Here is a 15187-nt window from a genome sequence, read left to right on the forward strand (position 1 = left end):
CTATATTGCTATGAAGGCAACTCATGCTGGTTTTAAAGGAGAAACTCGAATATGAAGTGGTTGCCTGAAACTTCAAATACCAGGCAGTGCGACAGACTGCCGTTGTATTGCATTCTCCAAGTTTGGTCTGTTTGCACAGTGGGGACTCATAGAAGCATTACAAAGAAAGCAAAATAATGCCTACATTCTCAACCATGCCCATTATTCTTATTTTAAGGAAAAAGAGGACTCCAGAAGCTCTCTTAAATGAAAGCTGCTACATCATCTTTGAGAAAGGAAAATTTCTACCCAAACCTGGTGTTTTTAATAGTCCAAGCAGTGAGTAAGAAGCAGTCAGTGCTATCCATCTCTACAATTATTCTTCTTAATCAACATATCCATTTGAAAGAAAACTTATTTGCAAGCCAGGAAGTGGCCAAAGGATCTTCAGCTGTCTAGATTCTGTCACGGTCCTAATGTCTTTTGCATGAGCTCTTTGATCAGAACCTGTTCTTGCAGCATTTAAAAAACACAAGTCACACAGAAAGTTCATTAATACTTGTACTGCTGCATCTACCTGGCAGTCGGCAACGGGATGTTGGTGTCTCTCATTTGGAAGTGCTGCAGGGGTCTGCAGCTGCTTGAGATCTTCAACCATACTTAAACTTTTTAAGCCAAATTTGGGAATTCCCCCTTCTACTTTCATGTCTTTACTTGCAGTGTTGGAGAAAGATCTTTGCCTTTTAACTTAATGAGTCCATGCGAGGAGTAGTTTTGAGGCAACAGAGCTCAGAATTGTGCCGTTGTCTTCCAAACAGATGTGGCTTGCACCATATCCTGGAACCCTAAAAACAGCTGACAAGGTCTCTTATCAGAGAGAAAAAGCACTTTGAAGAGCTACTGGCTTTGCAGTGCTGCTAAGAGCAGAGTGTATCGGCTCTTCTGTCTCTGTAAGGATCTGCACACTCACGGTTCTCACCCCATTGCTTCTGGATACCTAACATCTCATATTTGCAAAATCCATTTTTCTGATATGTCAGAAGAATGTAATTTTGGTGGTTCTCGTTGGAATCAGTAGTTTCTAAAAATCTCTGTTTACCTAAAATACAGCAACTCACAGTTCTGCAGCAAAGCCCTAGGTTATGTCTTCAGCTGTCAGGGCTGTCCTAGCACATCCTAAGCCAAATGGTAAACCATGGTCTAATTATTACTCTTCTGGCCTGATCCTTGCTCCAGCTTCGGGAATGTTATTCTGCAACGGCAGTATGCTGTGTTTCAGGGCAAAGTAAATCAGGACATAGCTCATCAAGGATACTGGTTTGATGGTAAACGGTTTTGCCTTTGGATCAAAATAGACAATGCTTTTTATTGCAAGCTAGTCTACCTGCTGTACCACAAGTGAAAATAGAAGTTAATCTTTGGAAATATATTTCTATAAAGTCAATGGATACTTGGTCAAGAGAATTATGTCCTAGCAAGGTATAGCAATTATCTGCCAGTTTATTAAGTGAAGATGTATATGAACTGCACATTATGCGAGGATACATATGGGTAAATAGAATAGCAAGTCATGCTAAAAAGCTGGTACTCAACGCTGAATCCTGTAGCTACAAAAATGAGGAATAGAAAAATAGTCTCAAAGGCTTCTGTTTTTTCATCATGAATGAGCGCTCTGGTTCTTCTGTCCCGTATTTTATAAATTAGAGTAGTGAGGTTTGTGTCTCTGCGCAGATGTTAGCACGCACAATTATAGAACAATTCATCTTGGGCATTAGTAGTTACTTCTCTGTGAGGTTACTGGTGAAAATGTGAGACACACCAGTTTCACAGGTACAGGGATTATGTGTGTGGTTCTAAACAGAAAGTCCAGTTTAGAAAAACGACATGTTATAATGAAAGGCTACTGATACAAAACCTGAAAATGAATGTTCTTACTGTTGCAAAGGTCTAGTAGCAATACAGAAACAGGCATGAATAGCCATTAAACTAAGCTTCATAGATTCTGCGTGACTGACTGACACTGAGTTCAGTCAGACTCAATGCAAGGCGGGATTTCCCATGTGTGCATTCAAATTTAAAACCGAGGCCTGAAGGACCACCCAAACCTGAAGACCCGAGTGAACGAAACTGGTAACACGTTTGTAAGAATAATGATTTGCTCATAAATAGTAATGAAGAAAAAATGATAAATTATTTAATGAGAACAAAGGCAGTGAATAATTTGGTTTGTTGTAACAAACTATTTTAACTATAAGGGTCCTCTGTGATTTTAATATTTATTCAACTGCTATATTTTGTGAGAAATCCTTGATAATTTCATGAAAGCAGTACTATATCATTGCAAATTTATGAAAATGGAATTTCTCTTTGAAATAAAAGGGTACTTTTCATTCTTCCAGAAAAAAACTATACTATTTAGTTAAAACTAGGAGGGACGGTTACTAAAAAACGTAAGAGTGTTGAGTGAAAATAGTGTCATTTCGTTTTCTATTTTATATAGCTGCAGGTTTTCCTGACACAACAGGCCATATACTTCAGTCTGCTACTTACTATTTATTTCTTTACTTGTACCAATCTAACGAAGGTAGAAAATTGCTCCTATTCTCCTTTTTTAAGTTTTGCCTTATTTCTGTAGGCTTTTTAGCTATGCTTACATTATTCATACACTTCTACATGTGAGTGCCATTGTACACCCTTTGACGGCATTTTCATGTGTGCCACTCTTTTGTCACTGATTCCACAAACCTCTTGGGGAAAAAAGAACGCCATTGGCTTCAGAGAGCTATGGGTTACACACTTTGAGACTGCTTTCGGCTCCTATGAGTAGAGAGATCCAAACAATATTACTCTTGTCTCATGTACTTCAATGAGAGGATGTTCTATAAGTATAAAAAGAGGCTGTTTTACCTACCAGGGAGTGAGCCATCCTGATGATGGCCATGGACATAGTGCTGTTTAGCGGGGCACTGGCAAGATTAGAGTGTTCTTAAATACCATGTTGCTTTAGGTCAGGACAGGGTGGTGTTTTTCCTTTATATGGTTAGAATACTGCAAAGGCCTGAAACATCTTTGTACAGATGTAAGTACGTTACTACAAGTGCAAATTTAAGGTGTGTAAGGAAAACTCAGTTAATGCTTGAATGCAATGCCAAGCTCAGTTATTTTTATGGTGGTGTTATTTCATATTGATTCTATTTTCTGAGGCAGATTTAAAGTATTTCTGATTTTATACATACTAAATACAATACCTGCTAATTCAGACACTGAAACTATTAAGAAATTCACCTAGTTATTTGTAGTAATTTTCAAAAGCCATAGTTGCATGTTTGTGGTATTGCCAAATGGGCTGCAGTGCCCTTCCCCTGTCTCAGCCACTCGTTCTTTCTGTGATGAAGCAGTACAATGAATTGGATCAGACAACTGACCAGCTAAAAAACCAGCCCAGAAGAAAAGAGATTGGTTTCCACCAGTCAGTTCTCAGGTCTGGCTCACTTCATTAGGGTTAGTTGTGGCAAAAGAGCCCTAGAGAGCAGAACAAGGAGAGCAGGCCAGCCCCTTCCATCACAACTGCTTTCCGCTAGACTGGCTTGAGAGCGTAGCTATAGAGGAAGAAGGAAGCATATCCATGTACACTCTTCTCAGTTCTTTGCTATTTTAAGGGTAGCTCAGGCTTTCATTGGAGTCTGTGCCTGCTCTGGCCCTTGAATTTGGGATGAAGCTAAAACTTTTTATCTTCCTAAAACTTTTTATCTGAGTCTAAGGCTGTAGTTCTGGGCGTGTGAATTTTATATGCCTCCCTTTTAGGTAATATCAAGTGCTTCCTAATCCTTCCTATGAGCAGCAATATATTTTCTTCCCATTTCACAAATGGAAATGCAACCCTAGGGAAACTAATTGGTTTACTAAAGTTCCCAGAAGTGAAGCAGAGAAATAGAGTTTTATGAGTCCTAAGCTAAGCTAATACCCTTGCCTGTGAATCCGGCTCATATCTAGGCAGGTCCTGTTTACTTGTCCTTGATTGTCACTCTTGCGCATCTCACAAACATTTGCCCACTGACACAATTTCAAGGCACATCATAGAAATCTCTGGGAGTCACTGGCTGAGATTTCTAATGTTATAGGGAAGATTTCTAAAAGTTGACACTCCTGCCTTGTTTAATCCTGCCAGAATTGTGCCTGTGGTTTAGCTCAAAGCCTACATTTTCAGACTAAATGTAATTTGAATTCTGTGCTTCATTGGCTTCTCTTTACTGCTATTAAGTGTATGTGGCCTGGGAAGACATATATCTTGTTACTCAATGAAATGTTAAATGCAGCTTAATCTAATTATGTCATAGGCAATAGAGTCTCCAAAAGTTGTGGTTTACATTTAAAAGTCTATAATGAAGTCTAAAAAAGGAATAACAAATTAGCACTTCCTAATCTGCAACTGGTAATAATTTACACAAGTATTGTGCACATATTTATGAAAATACATCTGCTCACACACAGATACTTACACTATGTTTTCTACATAGAAGAAACCCTCCGTAATTTCGTACGTGTTTTCTCTATAATAATAAATTTGTTTTCATTTGAACTTTCAGTCGACGCTGGCGTCGCTGGAATCGATTTAATCGAAGAAAATGTAGAGCTGCAGTAAAATCTGTCACATTTTATTGGCTTGTTATTGTCTTGGTCTTTCTGAACACGTTAACTATCTCATCAGAACATTATAATCAACCTGACTGGCTGACCCAGATCCAAGGTACAATCAAAAGTTATTTGTCCTGTTTTTGACTGTAGATACTTGCAGTCTATCAGTGCCTACTTTTGTACTTGGCCATTTTGTCGTTGTTTGCTGTCCTGAAGGATGTTCAGCCCAGCCAAGGGGAGATGCAAGAAATGACTGAATGTATTTGATTTGCATGACTGTAACACAGATTAATGGCATACCCGCGAAAAACTGACAATACTAAATTGCAAATACCTGTACTTTTTTTGTTAAATCACACTTGAAAGTTGAGGGAGGAAATGGTAACTGGCACAGCAGAACGCGCTGTGGGTTGTGTTGCTTAAGTTACAGTGTGGACTCAAGCTGTGAGTTGAGTAGCCGTGAACTGCACAACGGATGGGAAAGGCGAATAGTTCATAGGTGGCAGGAAGCTTTACATCCTTGTGTAACTTTTGCTCCTTAGGCTTCAATACAGTCCAACACAAAACCCCAGTAATGCCTTCTTAAGCAAAAGGCTGCAAACTAATATAGAAAGTATAGTAATAATATGCTAAAATAAAAAAGGAATCTATGAGACGATTCAGGAATGTCTTTTTCTTTTTTTCCTTTTTTTTGATATTTTATTCCAGATATCGCAAATAAAGTTCTTCTGGCTTTATTCACCTGTGAAATGTTAGTAAAGATGTACAGCTTGGGCCTACAGGCTTATTTTGTTTCTCTTTTTAACCGCTTTGATTGCTTCGTTGTTTGTGGTGGCATTGTTGAAACCATTTTGGTGGAGTTGGAAATTATGTCACCCCTTGGAATTTCAGTGTTTCGCTGTGTTCGTCTCCTGCGTATTTTTAAAGTAACAAGGTAAGATTAACTAATACTGCTAACTTTAGGGATAGCTGAAGGGTGATCAGCAATTCTTTTGTAATACTTCATCATGCTCTGCTCTTTTACTGTTTTGTTTGGAGTTTTTTTGGTGTGTGTTAACACACGCATTTTAATTTATAGGCACTGGGCATCCCTGAGCAACTTGGTAGCATCCTTGTTAAACTCAATGAAGTCCATTGCTTCACTGTTGCTTCTGCTTTTCCTCTTCATCATAATCTTCTCGTTGCTTGGAATGCAGCTGTTTGGAGGCAAATTTAATTTTGATGAAACTCAAACAAAACGGAGCACCTTCGATAATTTTCCACAAGCTCTTTTAACTGTATTCCAGGTAACTTTCTTTCATCCCGTATGAAACATTTTACCTTTGATCAACAAAACTGTTTAAATGATCATGTTGCCTGAAAATAAAATCACGACTACTATTTGTTCGGTTTACTTTAAGTAGCATTCTGTTCATTAAATCCAGTACTCTGGTAACTCTGCACCATTTGTACCATTTGTTTCATGTCTTATTTGATCTATCTATGCAACATAGCTGTCATGTCAATGCACAAAATTAATTCTCCTTTGTCCATCAAATACATGACAAGAAAAAGAGGGGGAATGTTATTTTAATTTTAATCAAATTGGTTTCTTTAACTTCATTAGTTATATAAAAGTTCAGCTGTTCCCAAGCAGGAAAAAATAAGAAGTATTTTAAGAGTGCATAGTTGCATAGGGGTCATATAACGTACTGTAATAGAAAAATAAGTGTGAATTTCTTTAAAAAGACACTGCCAGGTTTGTTAAAATTTTAAAGCAACTTGTCTGTTACTTGTGAAAAGATGGGTCCATACTTATAGCTTAATTTTCACTATTTCATGATCCTTTTTTTCATCTTCCTCAATTTGGAAACTGTAATTAGGCTAATAGGTTTTATTTTTCTAGCCATTTTCATATTCAGCTTTGCACATTACCACAATGTTTGGTTTCAGACTTTGCAGGTGAGTGTTTAAAGCTGACCCTGCAAGACTCAACTTGGTGTCAGCTTCCTGTCTCTGCTAAAAGTTTCATCTGGTGATTGCCAAAAGCAAGCAAAAAAACCGTCCATGTAATTTTAACATAAGGAAATCTTAACGAGAAATTTCCTTAAGAGGAGAAGTGTCCATGCTTGACCTGACATTGCCCCTTTAAAACATTAAGGCTATCCTTTCAAACTCAGCTGAGTTGGATTTTATTCAGATTTTAGGCTGCCTCGTTTTCAAAGGAAAACTTCCTTCAGTTTCCGAATACACTCAGGAGCAAACAACCTGTTGGGTGCTCAGCAGTTATGAAAATCAGCTTGAAAAGTTTAGCTCTCCAGTTTTCTTCAGAAATTGGCATGCATATAATTTCCTTGAACAATCACTTAATTACTTGGAAGGAGAGTCAGTATTACGTGTTTTCTCAGGATAGAATTGATAGTTTTTAAGAAGTTACTTAGAAATATATTAAGTGCCCCTACAACCTCCATTGTAATACTCAGAATTTTTGTCCTAGTACAGATAAAGTGCAGTTGCCTCATTGTAAACTATCCTTTTAACTAATCAACAGATTTCTGTAAAATTCTTTTACACGCCTGTGAAATTATGTGAAAGAATAGCCAATAAGAAAATAATGTAATTCTCCCACAGCATTGAACTCCATTCAGTTTAAAATAGCTTCCATTTCAAAAGCTGTAACAGTAGTGCATGTGTCTGGTATCACATAATTTATGATAAAGCGGCCAGTCCCCGTGAAAACTGCAATTGGGTAGACCAGTTTTCAGGACTAACAAACGGCATACACCAGAAAAGATTTGTAGCCACTATTTTGAAAAAAAAAAAAAAAAAAAAGAACATTAAAACATATGCTAAGTTGATTTCCAAGAGCAATGAACATTTGCAGGCATTACTACATATGTGGCATTACTGAAAATCAGGGCTCTTACTTTTGCATGCCAAAATCAATAAAATATAGGCTTCTATTTTTATTATTTTTGCCTTTGAAATTCAGTGATGTAAATGCGTAGCATAAAATAAAAACTAGTAGAGTTAAACCGAGGCTTTCAGGAGATGCATATTTAAATGGAAATTTTAAAACAATGCATGAAAAGGTTATGGTATTGCTTTCTGTATACAGAAGGTTAGTCTTATTGTGTATTGTGGTCGGAAGAAATGTATCTTTCTCTTGCTGTTTTTGATGTTAAGTTACTAATAATATCTCCGCTTCTTAGATTCTAACAGGTGAAGACTGGAATGCTGTTATGTATGATGGCATAATGGCATATGGTGGCCCATCATCGTCAGGCATGATAGTCTGTATATATTTCATTATCCTCTTCATCTGTGGTAACTGTATCCTTTACAGTCCCTGGAAACATCTCTAAATGGGGCTGTGTGCCAGAGCCAAGCAAGATTTCTCTAGGAGGGAGTAAATTGCAATGGACACGCAAGAGCTTTCTGCGTGTGTTAAGTCCTTTAAACAGGCTGTTCTTTGCGGACACGTTCCCTAACAAATGAGACTCCAGTGATCTCTGAGTCCATCTCCAGCCACCGCAATGGCAGAAACCAGATGATTTTTTCTTCCTTCCTTCAGTGGGAAAACAGTCTTATTCTACCTGCTTGTCTCTGTTTGACATCTCTCCCGCTGCAGATGCATGGATGGATGTAGTCTGATCTCTGTGGCAGTAGTTTCCCGTTCATCCTTTTGACGCACAATGTAGCCCTGTTAATTCTGACACGCACTGACAGTGGAGCCAGCGATCCGTTGTGTAGTGCGGGGGCCAGATGAGAGACATCTGCACGGAGAAATGTTGAGTCAGTTAGGATTAAGTCTGCTGAAGCATTCCCCTTCCCTGCCTTCAGTGTACTGGGAATTCTCCTTGGCCCCATGTAGCAACAGAAACTAGTGTCGTTCTTAAAAGGTCAGAAGGTGATAAAAGGGCAAAAACATTCTATTTTCTGTATTATATGGTACTTGTATCAGTATTTGTACTTAACTGATACAGACTGAAGTATAGAATTTGATGTAGATAGTTGTAGACACAGAAGATAGTGCATTATTAAAATTTACTTTTCAAAATGCCTGAACAGTCTTCACTTTTAATAGACAATGTTTCATATTTGAAACTTGCTCAGGCTAGCATAAAGTCGAATTCAATTTCTTTAAAAAATGTCAAGTATTCCGCTACTTTAAAGTCAGTGACCCTAATGGAGCTCTGCTCATTTGACGCCCAGTATTAATCTAGTCCATTAGATGAGTGTTATTTGCACTGCACTCCAGCGTCACAGATCTCTACGCTGTAGGTTGGGAACATGCGTTTTGTATCTCTCACGTTGTCAGTGTTTATTATTGCTGATAATAAACCAAACAAGTATAGTAAGGCATAATGTCCTTAAAATGATTTGAAATAGATATCTTGCTAAATGTCTTCTTGGCCATTGCTGTGGATAACTTGGCAGATGCTGAAAGTCTCAATACAGCTCAGAAAGAAGAAGCTGAAGAAAAAGAAAGGAAAAAGAATGCGAGGTAAAATAGCACAGGCATGTTGAATACACAGGAGAGAGAAGGAGGAGGGTACTGAATTCTTTCACAAGGATTTTCTTTATACAAATGTCTTTACCATCTTCAAAATTTATTGGACTCGGGAAAAAAATGAAAGAGTTTACCTAGACATTAAAATAAGACCCAATTAGTATGATTTTATATAGAAGTTGGGTAGTAATTGGGAAAATGGGGTGAATTAGGGACATAATGATAAGCCAGTTGCTATTTAAACATTGCAATGGTAGGATTTATTGTGCAATTAGAACAAGAATGTATCTGCTGTTGCCAGTGCACAGCTCCCTGTGGAATCAGATCTCGAAGCCTTATATAGACAAGAAGAAAACCTTCCTTTGAAATCAGTGCAGGCCTATTGAAGTCAATGCAAGTTGTTTGTATGAGTCCAAGGGCACAGTTTATCCCTGCAGAAAGGAGTAATGATCATGCATTGAATTTTTTAGGGATTAGCTCCTGGAATTATATTCAAAATTTTAATCTTCTAAATGGATCGTTGCATTCAAATGCAATAGATTTTATTGCTCTGACACCTGCAGCTGTGCGATTCATTTTAAGTATTTTACTCTGTGGTTTTAGGTATGCTCTCTTAACTTTTTGGAGAATGGGTGTAGTTCACTTAAAATCTTCTGTCTTTATATCACGTGCTTTGTAATTGTTGTTGTATTGTTTTGTAGAAAAGAGAGTCTGGAAAATAAAAAAAGTGAGAAGTCAGAAGGTGACCAAAAGAAGCCCAAGGATAGTAAGGTGCTTATTCTAAAAATTGTGTCTTTTCTGAGAAGCAGTTTTATTAATTTTGCTAGGGAGTACTTTTCAAGACTACTGTGCATTGTACAATTTTTTTTATGAACCTGTCATCCCTACTTTTCTTTTCCAGGCAAAGGAAACTCAGTTCTGATGCCTTGCATCCTCATAGAATCTCTTAACCCAGAAAAACCTTTTGGTTTCAGGATATCCTGAGAAAGAAAGCTCTTAGAGCATGAAATAGTTAATGTTAGAAAACTTTGATGTTATTTTAGGATCCCTGTATGTATTTTGCCTGATAAATCCAATGGAAGAGATTAATGAATGCTGGAGTTTTAGGAGAATGTTCAAACATTCTTGGTAAATTTTACCAAAGCCTGTTGCTTATATTCCCATTGTGATCTACACAGCCAGAAGAACGTGGGTACTGTAGAAACATAATCTTTTACAAATAAGTATTAAACTTTCAGCTCTCTGTTCTCAGGATTACCCTGTTTCAGAAAACTCTGACTAAGCATAGGGATCACTTCCCTGACTTCAGAGGCTTATTTGGTTTGCTTTCTGTCGAACTTTACACTCCAAGCTATATTTAAATTTCTTTTTCTTCTTGTGTGTCCCTTTCATTGCTGTAGGTGACAATTGCTGAATATGGAGAAGGAGAGGATGAGGATAAAGATCCCTATCCACCCTGTGATGTACCAGGTATGTGAATACCATCCAGAAGACAAACACTTTTAAGTTTGTTTGCTAAAATATCCTAAACTTGCTCTTGCTGAATTTCATCAATTCCTTTGAAGTCAGTGAAAGTGTGCTCTGTTACCAGTGGATAAATGGGCCTGCAAGCTAAGTATTATCTTTTCCTGCAGCTTCCTAGAAAGTACAAAGAGCATATGAGAGTTAGTACTGTGAGCCCGAAGACTGCTGTGGTAATACTACCTGGGTGTGAGTGCAAATTCTAAACTTTTCTGAAATGTTTGGCAAAAAACGACATTACAGGGCTGACGATGTTGAATCACTTTTGTCTTGGCTTTTTCCAGTCCAGTGAACATACTTCTCTAAAAATCAGTTCTGCCTGACTGTCTGGATGCCTATTACAGAAACATGCCCTATCTTTTGAGCGCTCAGTGCTCCACCACTGCGCAGAGCTCAGTGCCCCTACAGTGCGGCTCAGGCATGGAATGACGGTCAGGGCTGCGCTTAAGTGGGGCTCCGGAGCCCATGTGTAGGGGGTGTTGGAGACCCCAGATGGGGCTGCTCGGGGCCAGGAAAGCCTGTTAGTGCACTCAGGGCACTTACGCACACACCCACGTACGCATGCATGTAAATAAGCTCTTGACAACTATATGGATGTTACATATATTGATCGATAGATATTTTTTTTTTTAAAGCCATGCTATGAATATATATTTCCTATAAGCCGTATATATTTTAATACAAGCCATGTTTTATATTTTTATGAACAAAACCTCAGTGTTTTTTATTTTATAGTAAAAAAGTGTTTAATTTAAAGTAGGTGAAGATGAAGAAGAGGAGGAGGATGAACCAGAGGTACCAGCAGGCCCACGTCCCCGTAGAATATCGGAACTAAACATGAAGGAGAAGATAACACCAATCCCTGAAGGGAGTGCCTTCTTCATTTTCAGCAGCACCAATCCGTAAATATAATTTTGAAAAATACTGGTTTAGTAGTGAAAGAACAGGCCTCCTTCCAGTGAGGTTAGGAATAGAACTCCAGTATCTTCAAGAGGAAAGAGATTCTCTTCTCTCCTAGAATTTTCTGAGTGACATGGTAAATGAAAAGAATTTGATAAATATATTGATTCGCTTTCCACTGTTGAAGATAATAGCATTTTCTACGTATAGTCTGCCAAGTCTGTACGTGTTTGAAAAGTACCCTTTAGTATATATTAGCTATTTAGTATGTTAGTCACTGGATATAAAAGGTGTGACATAAGATTTGAGCATCTTCTGCATGAGATGGGATTGCTAGTAACCCTAGTAACCTTTGTGGAGCAATACAGGTGAGGAAGGAGAAGAGAAAATAAGATAAAGAGAAAAGAAGCAGAAAGGATGTATATATTCCTTTTGTGGGGTAACGGTATTTTCCCAGATTCAAGCCGACACTGAAGATAAAGTCCGAAAACCATATATCCAGTTCCACTTATGTTACGTGGCTGAAACTTTGCACCTCTGTAATCTTCAGCACCCGCTTGTCCTACAATTCTATAAGAAAATCTTCAGAGGAGATTCTGATTTGGGTTGAGTCTCTTAAGTAGCACAATGAGATCTGCAGCCTAAGCCACATCTCGCCGTAGGAGTATTTTTAACAGCCTTAATAAGAATCAAATCAAACTAGGAATCTGAAATGGTTTTGTCTGGCGCTGGCCCTTTTGACATTGTCTGCTGTGTGTGTGCAGTGGTACAAACACTGGAACTTACAGTGGCATTCATAACCCATTGAAAACCAACAGGAGCTGGGAAATCCTCTCTCAGATGCCTTTGATAAGTGCATCTTCCCTACAGGTGGATTGGATTTTGAATTTATTTACATTTTTAGAAATCAGAGCAATAACTTCAGCATTTGCACTGCTTTTAGTTGTTGATGGTTGCTCTATTCTGTCATTGTTGTCAGAGTAATAGAAAACATGTTGTATATTAGCCATCTGCTGAATTCTGTTTGCACACGTGGTATATTTTTGTATCTCCAGAATTCGAGTGGGATGCCACAGACTCATCAACCACCACATCTTTACCAATCTCATCCTTGTCTTCATCATGCTGAGCAGTGTTTCCCTAGCAGCAGAAGATCCAATTCGGAGCCACTCTTTTCGAAATAATGTAAGCCCGTCATTTTTGTGTCTGAAGACAAATATATCCTCTCAGGATAACAATCCTTTGGGACTAGTGCCTGGTTTTTAATTTTCGAGCTAAGAAACTTTCCTTTTCCTTTTTCAAGTCATACATTTATATTTTTTTTGCTTTAAAAAACATAAATCTTCAAAGACAAGTAACTTTATTGATGGAACATTGTAGGTATTGGAACCATTTATTATGTACGTTATGTTTTTCCTTTGTTGGCTAATAATATGTCAGAATAAAATATGCTCAAGATGAGCATAATCTTTATAATTTTCATATTTTTTCATAATTTTCAACTGGTGTACCTGATATAAATTTTCCTGAATCACTCTTAGTGCCTCTCAGTGTTTGACACTGATTTATAACCACCAGTTAAAATTATGACTGTTTATAACATGTTGGGTATAGACTCTGACCTGTCCTCTCTTCTTTGATATATGGTCTTGGGGGACTCAGAGTATCACTCTGTTAGTGAGTGTATACATTTGTGAGGATACTACCCCTTCTTTCAAAGAAACTAGTGTGGCCACACTAATGGGTTTGAGTACCACCACATTGGGCCTGAAGATCCTTGGATTCCTGATTGTCCAAACCAAAACTAAACTAGTTTCACTTTTTTCTAAATTCGCGTGTAAGATGAGGATCAGAGCATGCCCAGCTCTTGCCTTGATTCACAGTCAAATGCCATTTCAGCCTATATACAAACCCAAAAATTTGGAAGTGCTTTTGCATCCTTTTTTAGATATACTTGTAGAAACAAAATATTTGTAAGAATGTTCATTTCAGAAATGTCTCTATTATTCAGTATAAATGTAGGTTATGTGGTCAGTAAATATCTGTGTTTTTCTAAAAAAAGTCCCCGAATCCCCCGTTTTAAGTTCTTAATGTCGTAGAAGACTTGCCTGTTACTCAAATGCAGAGTTATTACACAGAGGAACAAAAGCAAATCCACTCTCATGACACTAATGTTTGTTTTATGCTTGTTGCACTTGTATTAGTGGTGAGGCAAGCCTCTCACGTGAGTTGTGCACGCTTTAGATTAGGTATGAAATAGCTGAGATGATGCAACTTGGTAATAGTCTGTGGGGACTTTTGGGATATTTTGACAGAACTTCCAGGACTCTCCTGCCTTAGATATGAATTCATCTGTCGAGATTGCCATGGAGGCAGAGAAACTCTTCCACCTCTTACAGGAAGGATGGGCCTCCTAGGTCAGTAGGGCTCGTATGCCTCTAGTTCTGCCTGGTGTAGATGCAGCCTCTAAAAGTCCTCTTCTGGCTGTTGACATTCTCTGAACGTTTTTTCAGTAACATAAGTAAAAACTGAAAAACTAAAACTTTCTTCAAAGGTAGAAAGAGGTCAAAACACAAAGACACTCTTCATGTACTATTCAGTAGAGCTGTGTGCTTCCCATATCTACAAAACTGGACAAGTCCAATCTTACGACTAAATCACACTAATGGATAAGGAAAAGAGAGCTGGTGGGCAATACCGAAATTGTTATTGTAGAAATGGCTTGAAGGGCTGATAATTGTTTTTGTAACTAGAGGAGTGCTAGGAAAACGTAACTGGAGAGTGGTGGTAACTGAAAGGATTATTCCTGTTTGGGACACATGCAGGTAAAATGCGTGGGCGATTTCAGGAAGGCATTGCCCTCTTGTTGTAAATATTCATAAATGCACCAGACCTGTGTATTTTTCTTGTTACTACCTTGAATGACCATGTTCCTTCAACCAGCCAGCTCAGCCAGGGAATGAAAGTTTACAAACTGCAATGCCTTTAAATATTTTAACTCTAGAATTCCTTACTGATTAATCTTTGTTAAATGGCTTTAATATTTGCCTATTTTTTCATCCGCAGCAAGGGAGAGAAGGATGTGGTCTTCAACTGAACACAAGGAAAAAATTATTTCCTTTTTATGATCTAATGAGAATACTTTCTTTGTGCGTTATCTCTTTATTTTATTTCTCCTTCCCATTTTATTAGTTGCTGAACCACAGGAAACATGTTTCTGTGCACAACTGTTTGCTATTTGATCCCAGATCCTTGAAACTGAACTAGCACACTACTGCAGTGCATGTTGATGGCTAAATTAGATGCTAGCAATGTGGCCACCTTGAAAGGGTGAAGTCCTGGTTGTAGTTCCTGTCAACAGCAGTGAGGTCAACATCACATCTGCAATCTTTTCAAAAGTTTGCATATCACTGTGCGACTGTTGTGGATTCTTTTAAATTCCTTAGGAATAAATCACTGCTGTATCTTCTGTGTTCACAAACAAAGAGTTTTAGTGCTGATTTTAAGTAATTTAGTTATATATTAATTTGTTTTGTGACACTCTAGTCCAGTCTATACAGGAACAATATAATGTAGCAGAATGTAGAATGATGTGCAAACTAGAAGCATCCATTGAAGTTGATTTTTTTGATGCAAAAAAAAAAAAAGACTTATTATTAA

General features: G+C 37.9%; 1 protein-coding gene across 7 annotated transcripts in view; it reads left to right on the top strand.

Moving 5' to 3' along the window:
• CACNA1D (calcium voltage-gated channel subunit alpha1 D) overlaps positions 1-15187 on the top strand; it is a 201981-nt gene that overhangs the window by 119213 nt on the left and 67581 nt on the right. For 6 of the 7 annotated variants that reach the window (XM_074603345.1, XM_074603350.1, XM_074603349.1 and 3 more), the window contains exons 12-20: positions 4566-4726; positions 5323-5548; positions 5693-5900; positions 7806-7926; positions 8986-9100; positions 9808-9877; positions 10507-10576; positions 11385-11529; positions 12583-12712. In XM_074603345.1, the coding sequence (XP_074459446.1) occupies positions 4566-4726; positions 5323-5548; positions 5693-5900; positions 7806-7926; positions 8986-9100; positions 9808-9877; positions 10507-10576; positions 11385-11529; positions 12583-12712 (1246 nt within the window). The remainder of the gene's footprint in view (positions 1-4565; positions 4727-5322; positions 5549-5692; positions 5901-7805; positions 7927-8985; positions 9101-9807; positions 9878-10506; positions 10577-11384; positions 11530-12582; positions 12713-15187) is intronic. The other variant, XM_074603344.1, reaches the window with a different exon arrangement.

The sequence above is a fragment of the Larus michahellis genome, chromosome 10, assembly GCF_964199755.1.
Source record: "Larus michahellis chromosome 10, bLarMic1.1, whole genome shotgun sequence".
NCBI lineage: Eukaryota > Metazoa > Chordata > Aves > Charadriiformes > Laridae > Larus > Larus michahellis.